The 20,750-nt window shown below is 40.3% G+C and overlaps 4 protein-coding genes across 4 annotated transcripts; 2 read left to right on the plus strand and 2 right to left on the minus strand.

Annotated features, from left to right (window-relative positions):
- Positions 1–365: 365 nt before the first annotated feature.
- LOC108872842 (trace amine-associated receptor 13c-like) lies at positions 366–1,534 on the plus strand. The gene is made up of 2 exons (XM_018660727.1): positions 366–541; positions 718–1,534. Exons 1-2 carry the CDS (start codon positions 366–368, stop codon positions 1,532–1,534), a joined length of 993 nt encoding a protein of 330 aa, XP_018516243.1.
- A 3,345-nt stretch (positions 1,535–4,879) lies between these two features.
- LOC108872839 (trace amine-associated receptor 13c-like) lies at positions 4,880–6,077 on the plus strand. The gene is made up of 2 exons (XM_018660723.1): positions 4,880–5,052; positions 5,261–6,077. Exons 1-2 carry the CDS (start codon positions 4,880–4,882, stop codon positions 6,075–6,077), a joined length of 990 nt encoding a protein of 329 aa, XP_018516239.1.
- Positions 6,078–10,728: 4,651 nt separating this feature from the next.
- Positions 10,729–11,946, minus strand: LOC108872843 (trace amine-associated receptor 13c-like). Its single transcript, XM_018660728.1, has 2 exons — positions 11,736–11,946; positions 10,729–11,548 (listed from the first exon to the last, which is right to left on the minus strand). The coding sequence occupies exons 1-2, from the start codon at positions 11,906–11,908 to the stop codon at positions 10,729–10,731; spliced, it is 993 nt and encodes a 330-aa protein (XP_018516244.1). The 5' UTR covers positions 11,909–11,946.
- A 3,637-nt stretch (positions 11,947–15,583) lies between these two features.
- On the minus strand, positions 15,584–16,767 carry LOC108872840 (trace amine-associated receptor 13c-like). The gene is made up of 2 exons (XM_018660725.1): positions 16,595–16,767; positions 15,584–16,385 (listed from the first exon to the last, which is right to left on the minus strand). The coding sequence occupies exons 1-2, from the start codon at positions 16,765–16,767 to the stop codon at positions 15,584–15,586; spliced, it is 975 nt and encodes a 324-aa protein (XP_018516241.1).
- Positions 16,768–20,750: the final 3,983 nt, after the last annotated feature.

Genomic DNA, 20,750 nt, shown 5'->3' on the forward strand with positions numbered 1-20,750 from the left:
AGATGGTATTAGGGCAGACTTTGTGATTTTGGCAAACATCAAATTGTTCCACTGAAACAATATAATATTGTATCATGATGAAACTTATATAAATTTCAAAGTTAAAACAGGTAATAACTACCTGTTTTTACTTTGAAATTTCTTCCCTTTTCAGGAACATTCTTTCCTTCATCACTGACAGAAGAAAGTGCAAGATGAAAATAATGACTAATAAGGAGGAGGGATTTCAGTATCATAGGCAAAAATAGCTGTAGGGCTTGGGGGACAAGTGGATGACAAGAAAGAGATAAATCAGCTGTATGATGGAGAGGTTTGGTCACAAAGCTGCCAGAGCGCAGCAGCATCGCTTCTCATGCTAATCCCTAATGATGGAGACCCTAGAAGAAACTGAACTCTGCTTTCCACAGCTCCTCAACTCCTCCTGCAGGAAGCCAAAGCGCCCTCATTCTGAGGCTGTGCTTATTTACATTATGCTGTCCTCTATCTCTGTGCTCACTGTAACTCTCAACCTGCTGGTCATCATCTCCATCTCCCACTTCAAGTAGTAAAATATGTAATCAGTTTCTGATACTGATGGATGATCTGATGATGTGTTGATGTATAATTTCAAGCTTTTAAAATTTTACCTGGATGGATTATGTCTGCTTGATATTAGAATAGAATTTCTACTAATACTGTACAAACAATAATTCATATGATGTTTCTTTTTCAATCCAGGCAGCTGCACACTCCCACCAACCTCCTCCTCCTCTCTCTGGCTGTCTCAGACTTCTTTGTGGGCCTCCTGATGTCCTTTCAGATTCTCCTCTCAGATGGCTGCTGGTTTCTCAGTGACCGCATATGTACTCTGTACTGTGTTTTAGACTTCATAAATACCTCTTCCTCAGTAGGAACCATGGTGTTCATTTCAGTTGACCGCTATGTGGCTATTTGTGACCCTCTGCATTACCCCAACAAAATCACTGAGAGAAGAATTACAATCTGTATTTGTCTTTGTTGGTTCTGTTCTGTTCTTTACAACACTCTCATACTGAAGGATAACTTGAATCAACCAGGCAGGTATAATTCCTGCATTGGAGAGTGTTTAGTTGTCATTAACTATGTTGCCGGAGTTGCTGACCTTATTTTGACCTTTATTGGTCCTGTCACTGTCATCATAGTTCTGTATCTGAGAGTATTTGTGGTGGCTGTGTCTCAGGCTCGTGCCATGCGCTCTCATATTGCAACTGTCACACTTAAGCATTCAGAGACTGTGTTTGCTAAGAAATCTGAGTTGAAAGCAGCCAGGACTCTTGGTGTTGTTGTAGTTGTGTTTCTGACATGCCTTTGCCCATATTACTGTTCCTCTCTTGTAAGTCAGAACGCCTTGTTTGGTGTTACAACTGTGCCTTTAGAGACCTGGCTGTTCTATTTTAACTCTTGTCTAAACCCAGTGATCTATGCCTTTTGTTACCCCTGGTTTGTTAAATCTATTAAGCTCATTGTTACATTTAAGATACTGCAGTCTGACTCCTGTGAGGCCAACATACTTTAGAGAAACAATATGTGGTCCATGACATGACACCACCTCTGTAAAGAGGGAATGAAGAATGTATTGATGTCACTGAATCTAGAAATTCAAAAATTTTGATAAATATGAAATATGATATGTGTATTTTATAAAGTAAAAAGTAATTATGTTTAATCTCTCTTAATTCTCTTAAGTTGGTCTTATGTACAGCAGCTTCTATATAATGTGTTACCTTTCCATTGTCTGCTTTGGACCGGTGCTCTGAGACAGAACCTCTGTGATATGATTGTCTGAGTGGCTGAAGGACTTAATAAACAGCTGCATTGAGACATTACCAAAATAAAGACAACTGAAAAGGATGAGGCAATGAACTGACGGGTTCTGGGCTGTGGGTGCCATATTTTGCCTGGTACTTATAATGTATTGACAGAAATTGATGTTCCTGTAATCAATGCTTGGTCTGATATATATCCAAAAAGCATATTACTTATAATTAGGTAGAAATTGTACATTTAATCATAAGTGGCCAAAGTGGTGTGGAAAAGAAAAAGATCATTTTGACCTGCAGATTCTTAAAGGCCTGAGAAGGCAAAGTTGTTATCCTTCAGGGTTAGCTGGGGAGAGAGACAGGTATACAATTTTATCAGTGTGCAGGTGGGAACTTTCTTGATTAAGAATGAGCAGCTCAGATAAGTAGGTGTTTACCTAACAAATCAAAACACGAAGTAGTGTCATATTTTGGCTGGTACCTGTGATGTATTGAAGGAAACTGTGGTGTTCATGTAAACAACACTTGGTCTGTATCCAAAAAAGCTATCACTCATAATTAGGTAGAAATGGAAAGTGTGCACAATGAGGTGTATCCTGGATGCCATATTTTTCCTTATAACTGTGACACCTTATCCCAAGCCCCAAGCCTGTTTCCTAGCCTGTTCCCCAGCAAACTAGCAATGGGCATGCTAGCTTCCAGCCTGCTTCCGAGCCTGTTTTCCACTCTTCTACCATCAGGCCTACAAGCAACCAGCCTGTCTCCCTGCAGGTTAGTCTTGGATCTGGTTGCCACAGGCCATTTTCCCCACCTGTTAGTTCTCAGCCTGCTAATTTCCAGTCAGCACCCAAGTCAGCTAGTTCTTGGCCTGCTATCATTCACCCTGCCCTCCAGCCTGCTAGCCCTGAATCTGACAGTTGGCTATCTCAAGGCCATCAGCCCAGACAAGTAGTCTGGGGATCATTTGCCTGCAGCAAGTTCCAGCAGTAACTGCCTCTGCAAGCCTCCAGTCAGATTCCCAGTCAGCAAACACTGGGTCCACTGTCTTCAGGCCTGCACTCAATTGGGCTAGCCACCTGTCTGTTACTGCACCCTAGTCAGGTAATCTCTCTTTCTTTTCCTGTTCTCAAGCATCCTGTCTGATTCTGACCTTGAAAGCCCTGAGCAGTTCCTTTTTTGGGACTTGCCTGGCTAATGCCCCAAAATATCTGGGGGGGACGCAGATGTAGACACAAATCCCCCATGCTGCCCAACAGACACTGAGCATCCCAGCTCCACAGAGTCTCCACTGCACCTGGAATTAATGTGTGTCTCCAGTGTCCACATTGAGATGTCACTAAGATCCAGTCACTGTGTCCAGTTCATGTCACACCCTCCTCTTATTTACGTAGGTCTACAGACACGACAAACAAACAAGTGTGACAAGACATCAGCTAGGATCACTCGCTAAGGAGCAGAAAGGATGCTGGCCAGCAGCTCAGCCTCTGTGGAGCTGGGCAACTTGGAGGATCGACATCTCTGTCACCCACACTTACTTTGGGGGGCTCAGTTATCTTGGGGCAATAAACAGATGAGTCCTGAAGAGAGGGGACTGTCAGGGTCTTCAAGGTCAGTATCAGGCAAGATGCTAGCCAGTTAGTGTGCAGGAACAGGCAGCAGGCTAACCGACTTGGGTGCAGGCCTGAAGCCAATGGGCTCAGCATTAGCCAACTGGGTAACTGACTGGAGAATATTTAGTCCAGGTAGATGTATACGTCATTTCACATGCAAATCATGAAACTGAAAACTGAACATCTGGTCAGGACTTTATACCCCATCTTTCTGCCCAGATTTCCTGTCATCTTTTAATGCCGTCAATTGTTTAATCATTTCTCCCCCACATAGGAAAAACATAGTATTTTTGTTATATCAGATATGGCCTTTGGGGAGGGATTAATGTTGGTAAAATCTTAAATTGGAGGTTTTCAACTTAATTGATTAATATATGTAGAGGTCCTGCCAAAATCATATGGTGTATGTATGCAACAAGCTTCACATGGTTTGATTCAATTGATCCCTTTCTGGGGGACTCGCCTTTTAGGAGCCCCTAAAAGGGAAGCATGGGTCATCTGGATATCAATACTCCAAGCTTCAGCTCCAGGTTTCTAGCAGCTACCTCAAGCCTAAGTTTCGTGTTTCCAGCTACCAGTCTGGGCCTCAGCTCCAGACTTCCAGCAGCCACCTCAAACTTCAGCCACAGGCTCCCATTTGTCAGTCCAGGTTTAAGCTCCTGGTCTCCAGCTACTCATTCAAGCCTGAGTCCAAGGCTCCCAGTGACCAGCCCACACTTAAGTCCCAGCAATTCCAAGTCGCCACCCAGCGATCCAGACTCCCAGCTGCCCAGTTACCCTGTGCCTCAGGTGTCCCATTCCACAGTAATCTTCTAGCCAGTTGTTCCTATGACTACTCCAGCTCCAGTTCTCCTGTCAGCGGCTTGGCTGACACCAGTTCCTGATCTACATTTGGCGATTCAGCTGATTCCCACCCCTCATCTCACAGGCTCAAATGACTCTTGTTCTGCTTCCGGAGGGGACTTGTCTTTGACGCCTTTGCAATCCAGTTCATTCTTCAGGGGTGAATTGCCTTTGCTGCCTTCACTATCTTTGCCCTCCAGTTTGGCCTCCACAGTGGAATCACCCTCATCCTCCAGTCCAGTCTTCAGATGTGAAATGCCTTCAGAATGGATTCGCTTCACGGTCTTTGCCCTCCTTGGCCACCTTCACTCTTTCTCCCCCTGGTCAGTTTCCTTTTGGGACCCTCCCACTCCACCCTCCAGACAGTCTGCCCAAGGTCTTCAGATGCCTGGCTCATCAGTCTCCGTGTTGTCTGCCCGAAGAAAAAGGGAAGATAAGGGAAAGTGAGATGAAGTGGAGGGAAAAGCATGATGAAGGTAAAAGAAGTAATTGTCCAAGGAATAAGTTTAGTCACTCCCACTAAACAAAAATCACCAGAGTGGTGCAGTTGAGGCGCGGGGTGTAAAGAAAAATAACTCATGTAACAGAGAGCTTCAGGCAGAAAGCTGACATAGCTCAGCCGTTCATCATCTCCTCCTCTTTCTAACAATGAAAACCCTTGAAGAAGCAGAACTCTGCTTTCCACAACTCCTCAACTCCTCCTGCTGGACGACAGCACGTCCTCACTCTGCATCCATGCTCACTTACATCATACTGTTGTCCATCACTCTGCTCACTGTGAACCTCAACCTGCTGGTCATCATCTCCATCTCCCATTTCAGGTAGGTGCATTTTTTTTAGCTTATGAAACTGCTAACTCCTAAGAAAGAAAGGGTCTGTGAAACAGAACATAAAAAAATCATAATGTGAAGGGAAAGTACCGTGTTTCTGATTAATGTTTTTATGTTTCAAACATGGCTGTAACCTGCAGAATTGATGAGTGACACCACAAATAATGAGTATAAGTGTTTTGTTCTCTTACCTCCATAGGAAGCTCCACAGCCCCACCAACCTCCTCCTCCTCTCTCTGGCTGTCTCAGATTTCTTTGTGGGCCTCCTTATGTTCTTTCAAATTGTGCTCATAGATGGCTGTTGGTTTCTTGGTGATCTCATGTGTATTTTGTATTATATTTTGGACTATATCATTACCTCTGCCTCAATAGGAACCATGGTGCTCATATCCATCGACCGCTATGTAGCTATTTGTGATCCTCTGCATTACCCCACTAAAGTCACACAAAAAAGAGTAAAGATCTGTGTTTGTGTGTGTTGGGTATGTTCTACTATCTCTCACAGTCTGCTGCTGAAGGATAACTTGGAGCAACCAGGCAGGTATAACTCCTGCTCTGGAGAGTGTGTAGTTGTTATTGATTATGTTGCTGGAATTGTTGATCTGTTCTTGTCCTTTATTGGTCCTGTCACTGTTATCATAGCTCTGTATATGAGAGTATTTGTGGCAGCTATGTCTCAAGCTCGTGCCATGCGCTCTCAAATTGCAGCTGTCACACTTCGGTGTTCAGTGAAAATAACTGCTAGAAAATCTGAGCTGAAAGCAGCCAGGACACTTGGTGTTGTTATAATTGTGTTTCTAATATGTGTCTGCCCATATTTTTGTGTTGCACTTACAGGCCAAGACACCTTTCTCAATGCTTCATCTGCTGCCTTTGTCATATGTCTGTTTTATTTTAACTCCTGTTTAAATCCAGTGATCTATGCCTTTTTCTATCCCTGGTTTAGAAAGTCTGTTAAACTTATTGTCACTCTTCAAATACTGAAGCCTGGCTCCTGTGAGGCCAACATAGCATAGAGACGACAGAATCAATGAATCTTGAGACACATGGGAAAAAACATGGAAAAACTGGACAGGACACCTCTCATGTATTGTGACAGGAAATATCTTTAATATTATAATATTGGATGAGTCGGCCTCCATGAGTATCTGTTGTTGTCAACTTAATGTTATGTGCATAAGCACCATGAATGTTTTCAGTCTGAGACCATGATCAACCTAAGATGCAAATTATTTACATGTGTATTTACTTAAAAAGAGTGACTGACATTATCAGTTAGTCTTTTCTGTCTACTAATAACCCTGGTTAGTTACTCTGTAAATAAACATGGAAAATTATCTTATTATCTTTTTTCCAGAAAACACTGAGTTTGTGTGACTCACAGTTCTTGTAGGGTGTACATCTATTGCAAATATACATAACTCACACAATCATAAGCATGAAAGAGAAAAATGTATGGGGCAGAAGAGGAAATTTAACTGTATAAAAGCACAACACACATCACACATATGCAGCATTTAATTTCTGTGGAACTTTGTACATAGACTTACAGAAACATACAAGATAGGGACCTAGATACCTAGACCCACAAATCAGGTTATGGTTAGGGTTAAGCAAATACTGATTATAGTTTGACCATCCCACAGTGGGAAGGCCTGTTTGAGAAAAAGACTTGTTTCACCTCAGTTAGGTGAGTCCAAACACAAGGTCATTTGGACTAAAACTCACACAACTTCTCGGGCTGTAATGAGAGCCAGGCCAATATTTGCAAGGAGATGCATTAAAGCGGTACAGTGAAAGTGTATAGTAAGTGCTTGTGCAGCATGTCAACATGTTAGAGGTGCTAAGAAAGAAGGTGCTCTCACAAGAGAAGTAGAAAGAAGTAGAAAAAGAGTAGAAAAGGACACCCCTGCTCTGACAGCTTTTGAGAGCTCTGTCCTCCATCAGGGGAAAAAGTCTGGACTGTGCTTTATGTGTAGGGATGGAAATACTTGGAGGAATGCAGTGGCTGTGAGGGAGCATAAGCCCACATGACTGAATTCAAGTAGGTGGGCGCTGACCCAAGTTGCTCTGTAGGCAAGCGTTAGTGTCTTTAATTTGATTCGGACAGCCATGGGTAGCCAGTGGAGATCAATGAACAGTGGAGTGACATATGCCCTTTTAGGCTGATGAAAGACCAGACACACTGTTGCATTTGCTTTGTACATTAAAGTTAACAGGAGACTTCAGCAAATCTTGGAACAATGCAGAAGATTGACACTCCATTATTAGAGGCTTAGAGCGGGTATGGAATGGAACGGAATGTGCATAATTGTTTCTTTAGCTTAATTGACAGGTATGACAGGTGTCTATATTTAGCAGGTAAAAAAAAACCTGTTTTACCGGCTTTTTAGGTAAATTTTTCCCATGAGGGACACTCCTCTCCATGATCAGATAATGGCACATGCTGTACCTTAAAGTCACCCTGAAGTGTTTTCTTTTGAAGAACAACCACAAAAAAAGATATGTTTCTATGTTACTCACAGGATGCATCAAACATGTTAAATGCATTTTGTTCCTCCCCTAAAATATTAGCAAAAATCAATAGCAAAATCATTTACATCTCTGGTTCTTAACCTGGCGTGTTAAGGGGTTCAGGGAAAGGGTGCTAAAATAAGTCAATACAAACTAAGCACACACAAAATATTGCTTTTTTTGTTCCTTGAATGAGTGCATGAAATACTGGTATGACAACACTATCCACTGGCCACTTGATAGAAACAAACTGTAAGGTGGCTGAGAGAGCTCAACACATATTAAGAAAGACAAATTAAGAAGACATCTCCATCAATTTGACAATACACGTGCCACAAACACACATGAATAAATGGACAAACATGCTACAGGTAGCACAGATGACAATGGAAGTGTTTGTAGGTGACACAAAAAGATGATGAGTCTGGGTACAATTTTGTTGTAACCATAACTATCCCACTGAGTGAGTTAAACATTATAAATTTTATAGTATTTGGTTATCTGAAAACTTACCTTGGTGTCTTTAATTTTCAGATGGCATTCAAATTTGTCTTTCTAAGGGGATAACAACATTTTTTCATCCTGAAAAGGGTGTCATGCTCCTATAAAGGTTTAGAGCCACATCCATCTTTAATGGCTAGCAGTTGTTCTTTTCTCTGCCCTTGCCAGTGCATAGCTCTGTGTTTCTGCAGTTACCACTTGTAGATCAGTGGATTAGCGTACAATCATGAGCAGCATTATTTGTCCTTTTATCTGTATCAGTGTGCCTCATCTTACATGTGCACAGTATAAACAAAACAGGCACCCATAGAAACAATGCTTTGTAGCATTTCTAGAGGTAGAAGAGATCTCCACATGGTACATTTGAGGAAGGATCAAGGTTTTGCTCTTTCACCAACTTTGTAAAAGACACATACAGATCAGCAGGTGAAAACAGAACAAATTTGACATCTCTCTCATAGCACCTGAAGTAGATTCCATCAATCACCAAATCACTGGTGGGCATCAAATTCATTGTATATGTTAGACACAAACTAAAGAAAAGTTGTTTTTTCCTTATTTCTACAAGTAAACGCATCATATTCTTGAAAGTCTTCCCTGGGTTACAGAGCCACTCAACGTCTCTCAAATAATTTACAGGACATTTAGGAGGAGTGTCACCATTTAGGAGCACTTACATAATGGATAATGACCTCCAAGTTACATGAGATTAGTTACAAGCTTATGTTACTTATGTTAAAAGTTAGTTGATTTGGATGTCCATTTTTACACCAATACCAAACATCTTTGCAATTTAAAAATTTACTGGATACACAATTAAGCCTAGCTTAAAGATCTTTAGTTAACATTCATGTTTGATAGAACAGATGTGTTCTATAATTCACATGCCAATTAACTGCAACTGGACTGGTGTGCAGAGACATACAACTGTGAGGCAGTAAACAGACACAGATGGAGGACTGAAGCTGCTGCTGCTAATGTGCTGTTCACACTATGCCTCTTCTGTTGGCACCCTGTAAGTTTCACTGTTGCTTGCTGTCCTCACTTACAGTTAATACGGGCACATAAATGTAGAACTGCAAACAAATACCTTGTGGGTATCCCATTACGTCTAAAAGTTATATCATGGAATCACTGAAAAGTCTCAATTCTGATAGGCTGGAAGGAGCAGATCAATGTTTTGTAACTTTTGAATTAAAACATATTTAAAATTATTAGTCCTACTTCTGGTTTTATTGCTGTTATTATTATTATTCTTTTCTATCATGCAGCCTGCAAGACTGAAGGACAGCTACATGGGAAAGGAAAGAGGGAAGGTTATCTCCTTTGGATTTTTTAAAGGAGGTTTCATAATATTCTGTGGAAAATTCTTAGCCTCTGCATCCGCATCCTTTGCATCAGCTTCCATTTATTGATCGATATTGTGCCATGTTCAAGTCAAGCTCCGACTTCATCGGGAGTCAGGAGATATTGGAAATTTCTGTTGATGTCCCCCACTTCATAAAAAGAAATACAGGCATAAAAACACACTGTTGGCAAAATGGTTGCAAATGCTCCACCACTGACACTTAGATAAAATACAATATAAACACTAATAAAATCCATTCAGTTACTTTTATAGGAGCTATACATTGTTTGTATTAGGTTTCACTTTCACTGCTACAAAAATGTAACACAACCAAAGTAACTTATTTAGGTTGTGTATCTGGTGTGACTACAAAGTTAGCACTACAGCTAACCACATTGGAATAAGGACTGAACACTCCCAAGTGGTATTAAAGGGCCTTTTTCCTTGAATTATTGTCACCACTCAGCTGACATTAATGCTGTATTATCCTTCTTAATTCTGAGAATAATAATTCATACAATTTTGATGCACTTAAGACAAACATTTTACTCTGACCTGTTACAAATTAATCAAGATGCCAATCAAAATGTTTGTTTTTTCCTGTCGTGAAAAGCATCGATTTATTGGGGTGACTGAAGTGTTTAACTGAATGTTAGTTACACAGAACTGTAAAACATGAAAAATGTTGCCAGCCATGGGTCCCTCTTCATATTATGTAATTTACCCAAAATTAACATTTGAGTAAATGACACAATAGTGATATTAATTATGTTAATTATGTAAGAGGTTTGTAGACTGTAACTATGCTGATGGTCACATTCAGATAATAAGACTTGATATTGTGTGTCTCTCAGTGCAGTTTAACCATATGAAATAAATAAACAATCTCTCTCTTCAACAACTGAAGTACGCAAAATATAGTGTTGCTTTGATAATTTGGCCCCCAGCAGCAAATCCCTGCTTCTATTATATGATAATTCACATAATGCCATTAGTTATTACATTTATAGTTAATTATACATTTATGTTGCTTCAGAAAAAATACTGTACCCCATTACTAAAGAAGTTCCCAGTGCACCAACCACTACCGTTGCTTTTGCAGTTAAAGGCCTAACATGTTGATATGAATATGGATATGAATCACTGCCAACATGAAATACAGGAGCATGCAGGGTTATAGCTTCAGATGACACAATTGACTGTCTGACTGTTTCTCCAGATATTACACTATTATGACATGAGAGAACAGTAAACACGTTCTATCTTCACAGACGTTTTTATTGATGTGATTCACCAGTCTCTCTCTACAGTATTTTAGCGTCACAGGAGCCAGGCTGCAGTATCTGAAGTGTAACAATGAGTTTAATGGATTTTCTAAACCAGGGATAAAAAAAGGCATAAATCATGGGGTTTAGACAGGAGTTGAAATTCAGCAGCCAGACCACAAAGGGTGAGGATGAACTACTGTCTTCAATATCCTCACCCATCAGGGATGGTGAGTAATATGGACAGAAACATATTAGAAACACAACTATAACAACACCAAGAGTCCTGGCTGCTTTCAGCTCAGATTTCTTGGCAGTTACAGTCACTGAACGCTGGAGTGTGACAGCTGCAATATGAGGCCGTACAGCTTGAGCCTGAGACACAGCTACAACAAATACTCTCAAATATAGAGTTATTATGACAGTAATGGGTCCAAAAAAGGTAAAAACACAGTCAATGGCTCCTGTGATATAGTTAAGAACAACTACACATTCTCCATAGCAGGAATTCTGTGAATCAGGATGTCTCAGGAAGTCTTTTAAAATCAGACTGTTATAAAGACCAGAGCAGATCCAACACAGACAAACACAGATTTTGGTTCTGTCAAGAGTAACTCTGGTGGTGTAACGTAGAGGATCACAAATAGCCAAATAACGATCAATCGATATGAGCACCATATTTCCAACTGAAGAGGAGGTAATGATAAAAACTACAACATAATACACAGCACACATAAGGTCACCCAGGAGCCAGCAGGCCTCTGTGAAAAGGATTTCAACTGGCATAAGCAGGAGACCCACAAGGAGGTCTGAGACAGCCAAGGAGAGGATGAGGAGGTTGGTAGGGCTATGGAGCTGCCTGGGGAGGAAGAATATAATTACTTTTAACATTAAATAGGATTTTTTAAATCACACAATCATTGTTAACTGGAACATTCACATTAAAAAGGGCCTAGAAATGAAATCTCTATGCCAATTCTGTAACATTACTAACTGTAAATGATCATTAAGAAAAATACATAAGTATATGTTGAGAGTATATCTGCCTGAAGTGGGAGATAGAGATGATGACCAGCAGGTTGAGAGTTGTAGTGAGCAGAGAGATGAAGGACAGCAGAATGTATATAAACAAGGCATCCGACTGAGGTGGCATGGGTTTCATGCAGGAGTTGTTGAGGAGCTGTGGAAAGCAGCGTTCAGCCCCTTCTAGAGTCTCCATAGTCACAGGGAGGTGGAAAGAAGCTGCTGAGTTCTGGTAGCTTTTGACCAAAGGTATATGTTATACAGTTGATTTATGCCTCTTCTCCACTTCCTCTTTGTCATCTCTGTTACCCTGCCATATGTTTTTCTTGTAGAGAGAGTGAAGTACCTCCCCTTTAAATCATCACCTCCTTCCTGCCACCTGCTACTTGGCTTATTCTGTTCCTCGTGTGGAAAATGTTTACTTTCTTGACTGTGGCTGTCACTTCATCATTGGTCAAAGTAACATACTTCACAAAACGTCAGGGTTTGGAGTCTGAGAATATGTGTACATTGCCCACAAAAAGCCCACTCAGGCTTACAGTATGTTTGCCCATACAAGGTCCACAAAACTTCTTCATCCATGCATCACAGAAACTCCATCCTCATTCCCCTTTTAGGCAAATCGGACAGTTTCAGAATGCCAAAGATAGGCTAGAGTATGTAATCTTTGATGAAGAGACTGTGGCCACAGGGGAAAATGGCACATTGAATCTATGTGTATTTCATTTACACACTTTTTTATCTTTTGTAACAACATGTTAAAATGTTGTGCAACAGTAGCGCAAGTAGAGATGGGTCACTAAGCAACATTTTGTAGCTATTTTACCTTAAAATAACAGCCTCAGAATTATTTTGATGTTACACTGACTTGTAATAGGGAGAATCGAGCCTCTATCATTCAATTTACTAAAGGATTTATAAAAAGAGTTTGGCATATTTGTTAGAGTGACTGCACCTCCAGCTCAGGAAGCTGCATATAGTCAGAGCTTCAGTCAAATGATTGACATGCTCTTAAGTGCTTAGACTTGGAGCCCAACAGAATTAACTACCACTCATGACTGCAGAGAGCACTGTTACTCAGGAAGGTTATATTTAGTTGCTTTAAGCCAAGTAAACTGAATCTATCTGCTATATGTGAATTATTATTGAAGTTCAGCTGCCTGTCAGGATTGTCCTTATTTGGTTAAAATATAACTCAAGTTAATACAACACAGACAAATAGCCACATAGTGATCAACAGATATGATTACCATGTCTCCTACTGCCTCAATTCTGTGGCTGTTTTTCTCTCCAGCATAAACTGAAGCACTATGGCTTCTCTCTGTGCTCATCTTCCTCAAACTCAATCTTCATCTTTTCCCTCCTTTGTTTGATTTTCCTCCTTTTTCCTTTCATTCTCCTCTCCACATCAGATTATGATTACCTTGCCATATTACCTAATGTGAACAATGACACTAAAAGGATTTTAGTATTGTGTTTGCTCTGACATTTATACCCATGTGCCAGGCTGAAAGAGTACACTAGGTTTGAATTTCTGTCACACTTTTTAGATTTGCTACTTAATTATTCATGGAACCTATCATGTGAACAAGAGTGGACATTCAGAATCAACTTTGATTTTCAGTGTGGTTGGACAGCACATTGTACAACCTACTTCTGAGCATACCCTGACCCTAAAGGTGAGCCCAGGCACTAGATGAAGGACACTCATTTTACCTTGCATCCATGATCTCAATCTTTAGGTCACTACCCAAAACCTGTTCCATAGGTGAGGGTTGGAACATACATTAACTGCTAAATTGAGAGCTTTGTTCCTCAGCCTTCCAGTACAACACCTACATTATTCCTGATGCCACTCAAATATACCTCAGCCTCAGAGTTGGAGGTGCCGACTCTTTTCCCAACAACTTCACACTCGACTGCAAACTGCAAACTGTGCATGCCAGCTAAGGCAAATTGGTTCCAATTAATTAGCCAGACAAAGAGTGATCCAAAAGGAGCTGAAAATCACCACTTCATTGAGGTGGAAGGACTTGTTTGTCCTTAGGACCCTTGGACCTGTGCTGATGGGGGCGACAGCCTGAGGTAGGGCTTCCCAGCGCAAATTCGTCCCAAGCGGTACGAGAAAAGGTGGATTCAAGAATGGGAGGTTGTCACTTTTTTTATACAGTGAAATATAAGATTCATCCTTATTTCACACTCTCCCTAATGTCTTAATGTTGTTAATTCTAATTCTTTAATAATAATGTATTTTGCTCATCAGTTTTCTTCATGTCAACCTCTATTGCGGGGTGGCTGTGGCTCAGGATGTAAAGCTTTTCGCCCACTACTTGGAAGGTCAGCAGTTTGATCCCTGGCTCCTCCAGTCTATGCCAAAGTATACTGAACTCCACGCTGCCATGAAACAGGAACGTTCAAGTTACTGTAACTCAGCCATACTTTGTTCAATCAGCCCCAAATTTCACAGTTGTGATTAGGTCCAGGTCTGACATGAACACACCCACATGTCAGTATTCACAAAAAGTTATAGTGCCACCTACTGGCCACAGGAAGTTACATTTTAGACTTTGACATCCTGTTACTAGCAGGTTGACGTGATCCATTTCAGACTTTTTCAGGAATGCCTTAAGGCCTTCATGATGCCTTATTGTGAAAATTTTGATGTTCTGTTGAAGGGCATGTCTGTGGCGCCATGGTGAATTTCAATGTATCGCCATTATCCAGGAAGTCTGCCCTGAACGCATCTACATTCCAGTATACAGATATAATCATAGCACCACCTATTGGTAACAGGAAATTATGTGTTTTATCTAAGTAGGTTGATCTGATTCACCTCAAGTGTGGTCAGACAAGCATTAAGATCATAATAGTGCAATATTGTGAAAACTCTGAGTCTTCATGGGATGCCCTTGCTGTGTCACTGTGACAAATTTTGATGCTTTGCCATTAAAGAGGAAATTGTTGTAACTCCCACATGCACTGTCCAATCTGCCCCAAACTTCACATGTTTGCTAACTGTCATGGCCTGAACACATGTACATGCCAATATTCAGGTATAGTCATAGCACCACCTATTGGCAACAGGAAATGATGTGTTTCATCCAAGTGGGTTGATCTGATTCATCTCAAATGTGGTCATACAAGCATTAAGATCATAATGGTGCTTAATTGTGAGAACTGTGAGTCTTCATGGGACGCCCTTGCTGTGGCGCCGTGGCAACTTCCATTAAACAGTAAGTTGTTGTAAGTCAATGAATGCACTGTCCAATCAGCAGTCACGCAATTGCAGAGCTGCATTGTACCCTGCGACCGCAGGTCCCCCGACGGGCGCAGGGTTCAACGCTGCTTGCAGCTTTAATTGAGTTTTTTGTTAATTTGCTGACTTTTAGTTTTAAATGTGTTTGAGCATGTGCACATACGAAATGGCTGCAATGCAAGCCTGTTGCATCCCCAGGGAAGATACTATGTCTGTGGATCAAAGATTACAGTCATACATTAGAGGGAGTACAACTTCCTACACCTTCAAATTATACCTATAGAATTCAGGACTCTAACATCATTGTTCTTTTCAAATCCACTGTTCATGAATACACAGCAAGCACAACAAAAATGTGTCACAGTCCTGACATTAACTGTGCAGTAACATGAACAAAGCCTAAGCCGTCTTTCTAAGAGAATATTTTAATGTAATAAACACAATGTAAAGACATATGATTTGCATGTAAGATTGACAATAATATGCAAAACTCTTGATTATTATTATTTTTAAACTATTTCAGTTTAACATGTGTTATTTTAAAAAACCAACATGACCAAATATATTTTTGCATTCATGGTAAGGGTCTTATTTCAGGCACCATACAGTGTCTTTCTACAGCATGGTGGTCTCACGGGAGTCTGGCTGCAGTATCTTGAATGTAACAATATGTTTAACAGATTTTCTAAACCAGGGGTAAAAAAAGGCATAGATGACAGGGTTTAGACAGGAATTAAAATAAAACAAACATATTACAAAGGCAGCAGATGAAGCATTTAGTATGGTTTCTTGGCCTGCAAGAATGACACAGAAAAATGGGCAGAGACATACAAGAAACACAACTACAACAATACCAAGAGTCCTGGCTGCTTTCAGCTCAGACTTTTTTACAGTTACACGTGTGACAGCTGCAGTACGGGAACGCATGGCACGAGCCTGAGACACAGCCACCACAAATACTCTCATATACAGAACAACAATAACAGTAATGGGAACAATGAAGGTCAAAATAAGATCTGCAAGTCCAGCAATGTGGTCAATGACAATGACACACTCACCAGAGCAGGAGTTATACCTGCCTGGTTGTTTCAGATTATCCTGCAGATTTAAACTTTGAAAGACTATAGAACAGATCCAACACAGACAAACACAGATCCTAACTCTTTTGTTTGTGATTTTGGAGGAATAATGTAGGGGGTCACAAATAGCCACATAGCGATCAACACATATGATTACCATGTTTCCTACTGAGGCAGAGGTAACAATGTATGCTAGATACTGATAGACAACACATATGACATCACCAAGCAACCAGCAGCCATCTATAAGCATAATTTGAAAGAACATGAGGAGGCCCACGAAGAAATCTGAGACAGCCAGAGAGAGGAGGAGGAGGTTGGTGGGGATGTGGAGCTGCCTGGGGAAGAGGACAAGCAATACATTTTTCACTATTTGTAACATCAATTATCATTCAAATAAGCACAAACAGAGCAAAGACTGAAATAAACTAAGCAATACTATCTTGATAATATCCTTTTTCTTTTAGTTTGAGGTCATGCAATTATTATTTATACCACAAATTGTTTTTATCTACCAGTCTTATTAATGAATGAAATATTTGGCTACTTGAAGTGGGAGATAGAGATGATGACCATCAGGTTGAGAGATACAGTGAGCACAGAAATGGAAGACAGCAGAATGTAAATCAGCATGGCCTCAAAGTGAAGACTCCTTGGCTTCCTGCAGGAGGAGTTGAGGAGCTGTGGAAAACAGAGTTCACCTCCCTCCAAAGTCTCCATCACCTGAGAGAGGTGTTTAACCAAAGGTTTCTCTCATACAGCTGATTTATTTCTTTCCCTCCTGCCCCATTCCTCCCACTGCCTCACCTCTGTGGCTGTTTTTGCTCTCCAAAGAGACTGAAGTGTAATAACTTCTTCTCCAAACACTATCTCTCCCTCCTTCTTCTGACATTTCCTGCAATGATGTTTTCTTCCTTTTTTTAACTTTCAATCTTCTCTGCACTTCAGAATTCTTGATTATGTACTGATCACATCAAAGTTGATATAAGAAAGTTGTCAATTACCTGAGTTCAATATTTTCCAAAGATTTGATTTGATTTAAATATTATGATTCGGAACATATTATTATCTAATGACAAGTCTTTGAATTAGCAATCAAGCATCCATCCATCCATCCATTTCATGCCACTCTGGGCTCAACAAGATGGTCCAGATATCCCTCATTCCAGCAACCTCCTAGTTGGACATGCCCAGAAATGTTGTCACTGCGACACATTACCCAATTACTAATTAATTAATTAATCACACATTTTTGTAAGTGACTTAAGTTTGTTGGTGATATGCTTGTTGAGTTATTTTCTGCATATAATTGTGAAAAAGGTCAGATTTGAATGTATTGTTACAATTGTTGTCAGCCACACCACTAGAGGGAGTGTTTCCCTAGGTAAATGGTAGTTGTAGTAAGGCTGCTTGAGGCTCTAGCCCTTTAGACCATAGCTTCGGCCAGAGAATTAACCATGGATGTATCATTAGAGCTGAATACCGGATCGAAAATGGTGGCTATTCAGACCTATTAAATTTGCTCGCCTGGCGCATACACCAAAAAAGTTTTGGGCTTCCAGATTTACTTTTGCATTATGCAGCCCACTGAATAGAGGGTATGCATTTATGTCACTCCCCCACCCCCGGGATACGCCCCTTTTAGTCGGAAAACAAATCTCTCTCAACATGGCTTGTTATGGTAGACACAGCGAAACCGGGTAAAATATGGATTATCAGAACAAATTAAGGACAACTGGACTTGACAGCAACCCATGCGAGTTACCAAAAATCAACTGGCCCACAGACATTGACATGTGGCCAGGAATCGGGTATCCTGACATTTATATGTACCTGATTTCAAGGCCAGAAAAATACACAATGCAAAGCCTGAAGGCATACAAAAGCCTTGATGCTTGGTCGTACTTCAAGGTGGGATTTTCTATATGAATCAGAGCCAGATTAGCACATTTCAAAATTTATTTAATTAATCAGCCATTAGATTTAAACACAAACCAAAACTAAATATTGTAGCAGATAATCAGCTTATAAAAAGTAAGTTTATGGTATACAGTGTATTGACACCAGTAAATATATTTTACTTGTATTTGATATTCAAGTTATATATATATATAGTTAATATCAGATACTTTGAGACTTTATTTATGACTTTTACCAAAGTAATATTCTAACACAATATCTTTACTTTTACTTTTAAAGTGACTTTGGGGTACATCAGTTACTTTAAGTTAGCTAACAAATCATGTAGAACACAAAGTTCATAATCATGGATGCTTTTTAACAATGAAGACAAAAACATGTAATGTTACTGTAAAACAGTAATGATGAATATAGCTAAATGAAAGATGCTAACATTAAGAGCTTTACTGATAATGTAATGTTAGCCAATACAGTATGTAACTTAATGTAGGACTTTAACCAAAAATACAGCATAACCGCATAATGGAAACCGCAAATCCAGGTTTCAGTTGTTATGTCTACAAATTGCAGCGATCCATCTGCTTCTCTTTTCTGTGGCTTTCGGTAGCCTGTAGAAAGATAGCCCCGACTCCTTTCTGCCACTCAGTGGGCGTAACCACAGTGACTTCCGTGAGTTGTGACGTCACGTGCACACCCTCTACATGCACAGTCGTGTTACTCCCATCATGCCTCTGGGTTACGAGAACAAGTGAACCGCATCCTGGCCCTGGCGTGGCTCGTTAGCCCGGCTTTAAACCATGGATGTCTTTATGCATATGACAACAGCAACCAACAATGAAGGTAATGATCCCTAAAGTAAGATAGTATTAAACACTGAAATTCTTAATATTGTGGTTAATTCATGCTGAGCATGGAGGCTCAAACTTGACTGTCACACCAGAAACAGGGGTTTGCATCCAGAGATTGATTTGCAATTTTAATCATGCTTTGACACTCACAGCACTTGGTAAAGCTAAGGGAAAGCCTGAGGTGTGATTTTATACAGAAAAAGTTCACTGTGACTTCAAAACGGAAACACCCATATACATGAGCATACACCTGGTTGTGGTACAGCAGAGAACATTGAAAGTCTATCAGACTGCCCTGCATATTGAAAAATGATGCTAAAGGGGTACCCAGTGGGTTCCTGATCAAGTGTCTGTATGTGATGATTTGGGAGTGAGGCCAGGTTGGTAAATCAAGTGATAAGAGCAGCTGGGCTGCATATATGAATCTAGAGAGTCTGTTTTATCACAATATAACTGTTCCTGAGAGAGCAGAACAGTCAGTCCGGGCCTTTTCATGAGAGTACCTCTGTCTGACACATGACCTGTCCTGATTTGACGTTGCAGAGTATTCAAGCACAGGGGGGTGTTCTGTTTTTGAAAACAGGAAGGAATACTTGGTTTGAATGGAGAAAGCACTGATCACCCTCGTCAGATAGCACTAGCAGACCTTCTATGCTTTGCCCAAATTTTTCGCTATACTAACAAAATCTGTACCATTCTACATGTTCTTCTCTCCATTTCTCTGTCTCACACACATTCAGACACACACACGCACACACATACATGCTCTCCCTTACTGACCCAAACCTTTGAGACTAGATTCAGATCAAGCACTTAACAAAACAAATCCCCATGTAGTTAATGGCCCTCTTATGAATCACTCTCATTAAACATTCACACCTTCTTGTATTAATGTCAGATGGTTGCAAACTCTTGCCTCAGAGGGATCATTCCAGTCAGAGGTGTTCAGAATAACATTCTTGTCCAAACATATGATGTAAAATCCACACATCATCCACACATGATGCAACCTGTGCTGAAACAAAAAAAGGAACATAACATGATGCAGCCTCAACTGACAAAATCAATGATTAAAAACATTACTTGTTCATGTAGTTACAATTCATGATTGATGGCATAATCATGCATTATATATAGTAATTTGTTTAGATGATTTTAAAATCCTCAAGCTTCACATATATTTTTCCATACCCTTATGACCTGCAGACCCTCAGAGGAGGCTTTGTGATCACGGATGCTCTGTCTATGTCATTCTTTCTAAGTGATGCTGTCTCTTTTAGCAGCTCTTTGCCTTTGTTATCTAACAGTGACACACAAACAAAATTGTCTTTTTTTGGGCTGAATAACATGAAAAATAAAAATATGTAAAAGAAGCTCATTTGCTCAGCAAAGGTACATTCTCAGTGCCTGCTTTTGTGGTATATTGGATGGTGATGATGTGAAGATGATGAAGAGATCTCCACTGACACTGTCTTGCATGTATGAAGAAGTTTATTACAAAGAAGTCCAGCATCAAACCAAGCACCGCGGCAGCCTGTGAGAGGATCCAAGCCAATATGGATCTCTCTCTCTCTAACAGCTCTAAACATCAGTATATATATATGTTTGTTGTTTTCATGATCTATAGGAAACATCTGGACCTTAGTCAATGAACTCACATCTCCAGGAAACAGAAAGGAAGGAAGGGAAGGAGGCCCCTCTCCCTAACAGTTACAGATTTACATTCACAGCTATTAACCTAAACATGAACATGAAAAATAGAAAAATATACGTGGAGCTTCAGACATTCCAAGAGAATAAAAACCTTCAGACTTACTACACTTTAAACAGCAGTTCAGATTTTTTCGAGCCCATTTTAATGCAATATACTCACATGCCTTATGCACATTAAAAGATGATTTTTATTCTATCCTCCATTTCTTAGAACAGAGTAGG

The sequence above is a fragment of the Lates calcarifer genome, linkage group LG1 (genome assembly GCF_001640805.2).
Source record: "Lates calcarifer isolate ASB-BC8 linkage group LG1, TLL_Latcal_v3, whole genome shotgun sequence".
Taxonomy (NCBI): Eukaryota; Metazoa; Chordata; class Actinopteri; family Centropomidae; genus Lates; species Lates calcarifer.

Excerpts from the sequence above, each read along its gene's own strand:
- LOC108872842 (XM_018660727.1), top strand. The coding sequence starts at position 366 with ATGATGGAGACCCTAGAAGAAACTGAACTCTGCTTTCCACAGCTCCTC. Across the intron at positions 542-717 it reads ATCTCCATCTCCCACTTCAA|GCAGCTGCACACTCCCACCA; the intron begins GTAGTAAAATAT and ends TTTTCAATCCAG.
- LOC108872839 (XM_018660723.1), top strand. The coding sequence starts at position 4,880 with ATGAAAACCCTTGAAGAAGCAGAACTCTGCTTTCCACAACTCCTCAAC. Across the intron at positions 5,053-5,260 it reads ATCTCCATCTCCCATTTCAG|GAAGCTCCACAGCCCCACCA; the intron begins GTAGGTGCATTT and ends TTACCTCCATAG.
- LOC108872843 (XM_018660728.1), bottom strand. The coding sequence starts at position 11,908 with ATGGAGACTCTAGAAGGGGCTGAACGCTGCTTTCCACAGCTCCTCAAC. Across the intron at positions 11,549-11,735 it reads ATCTCTATCTCCCACTTCAG|GCAGCTCCATAGCCCTACCA; the intron begins GCAGATATACTC and ends CTTCCTCCCCAG.
- LOC108872840 (XM_018660725.1), bottom strand. The coding sequence starts at position 16,767 with ATGGAGACTTTGGAGGGAGGTGAACTCTGTTTTCCACAGCTCCTCAAC. Across the intron at positions 16,386-16,594 it reads ATCTCTATCTCCCACTTCAA|GCAGCTCCACATCCCCACCA; the intron begins GTAGCCAAATAT and ends CCTCTTCCCCAG.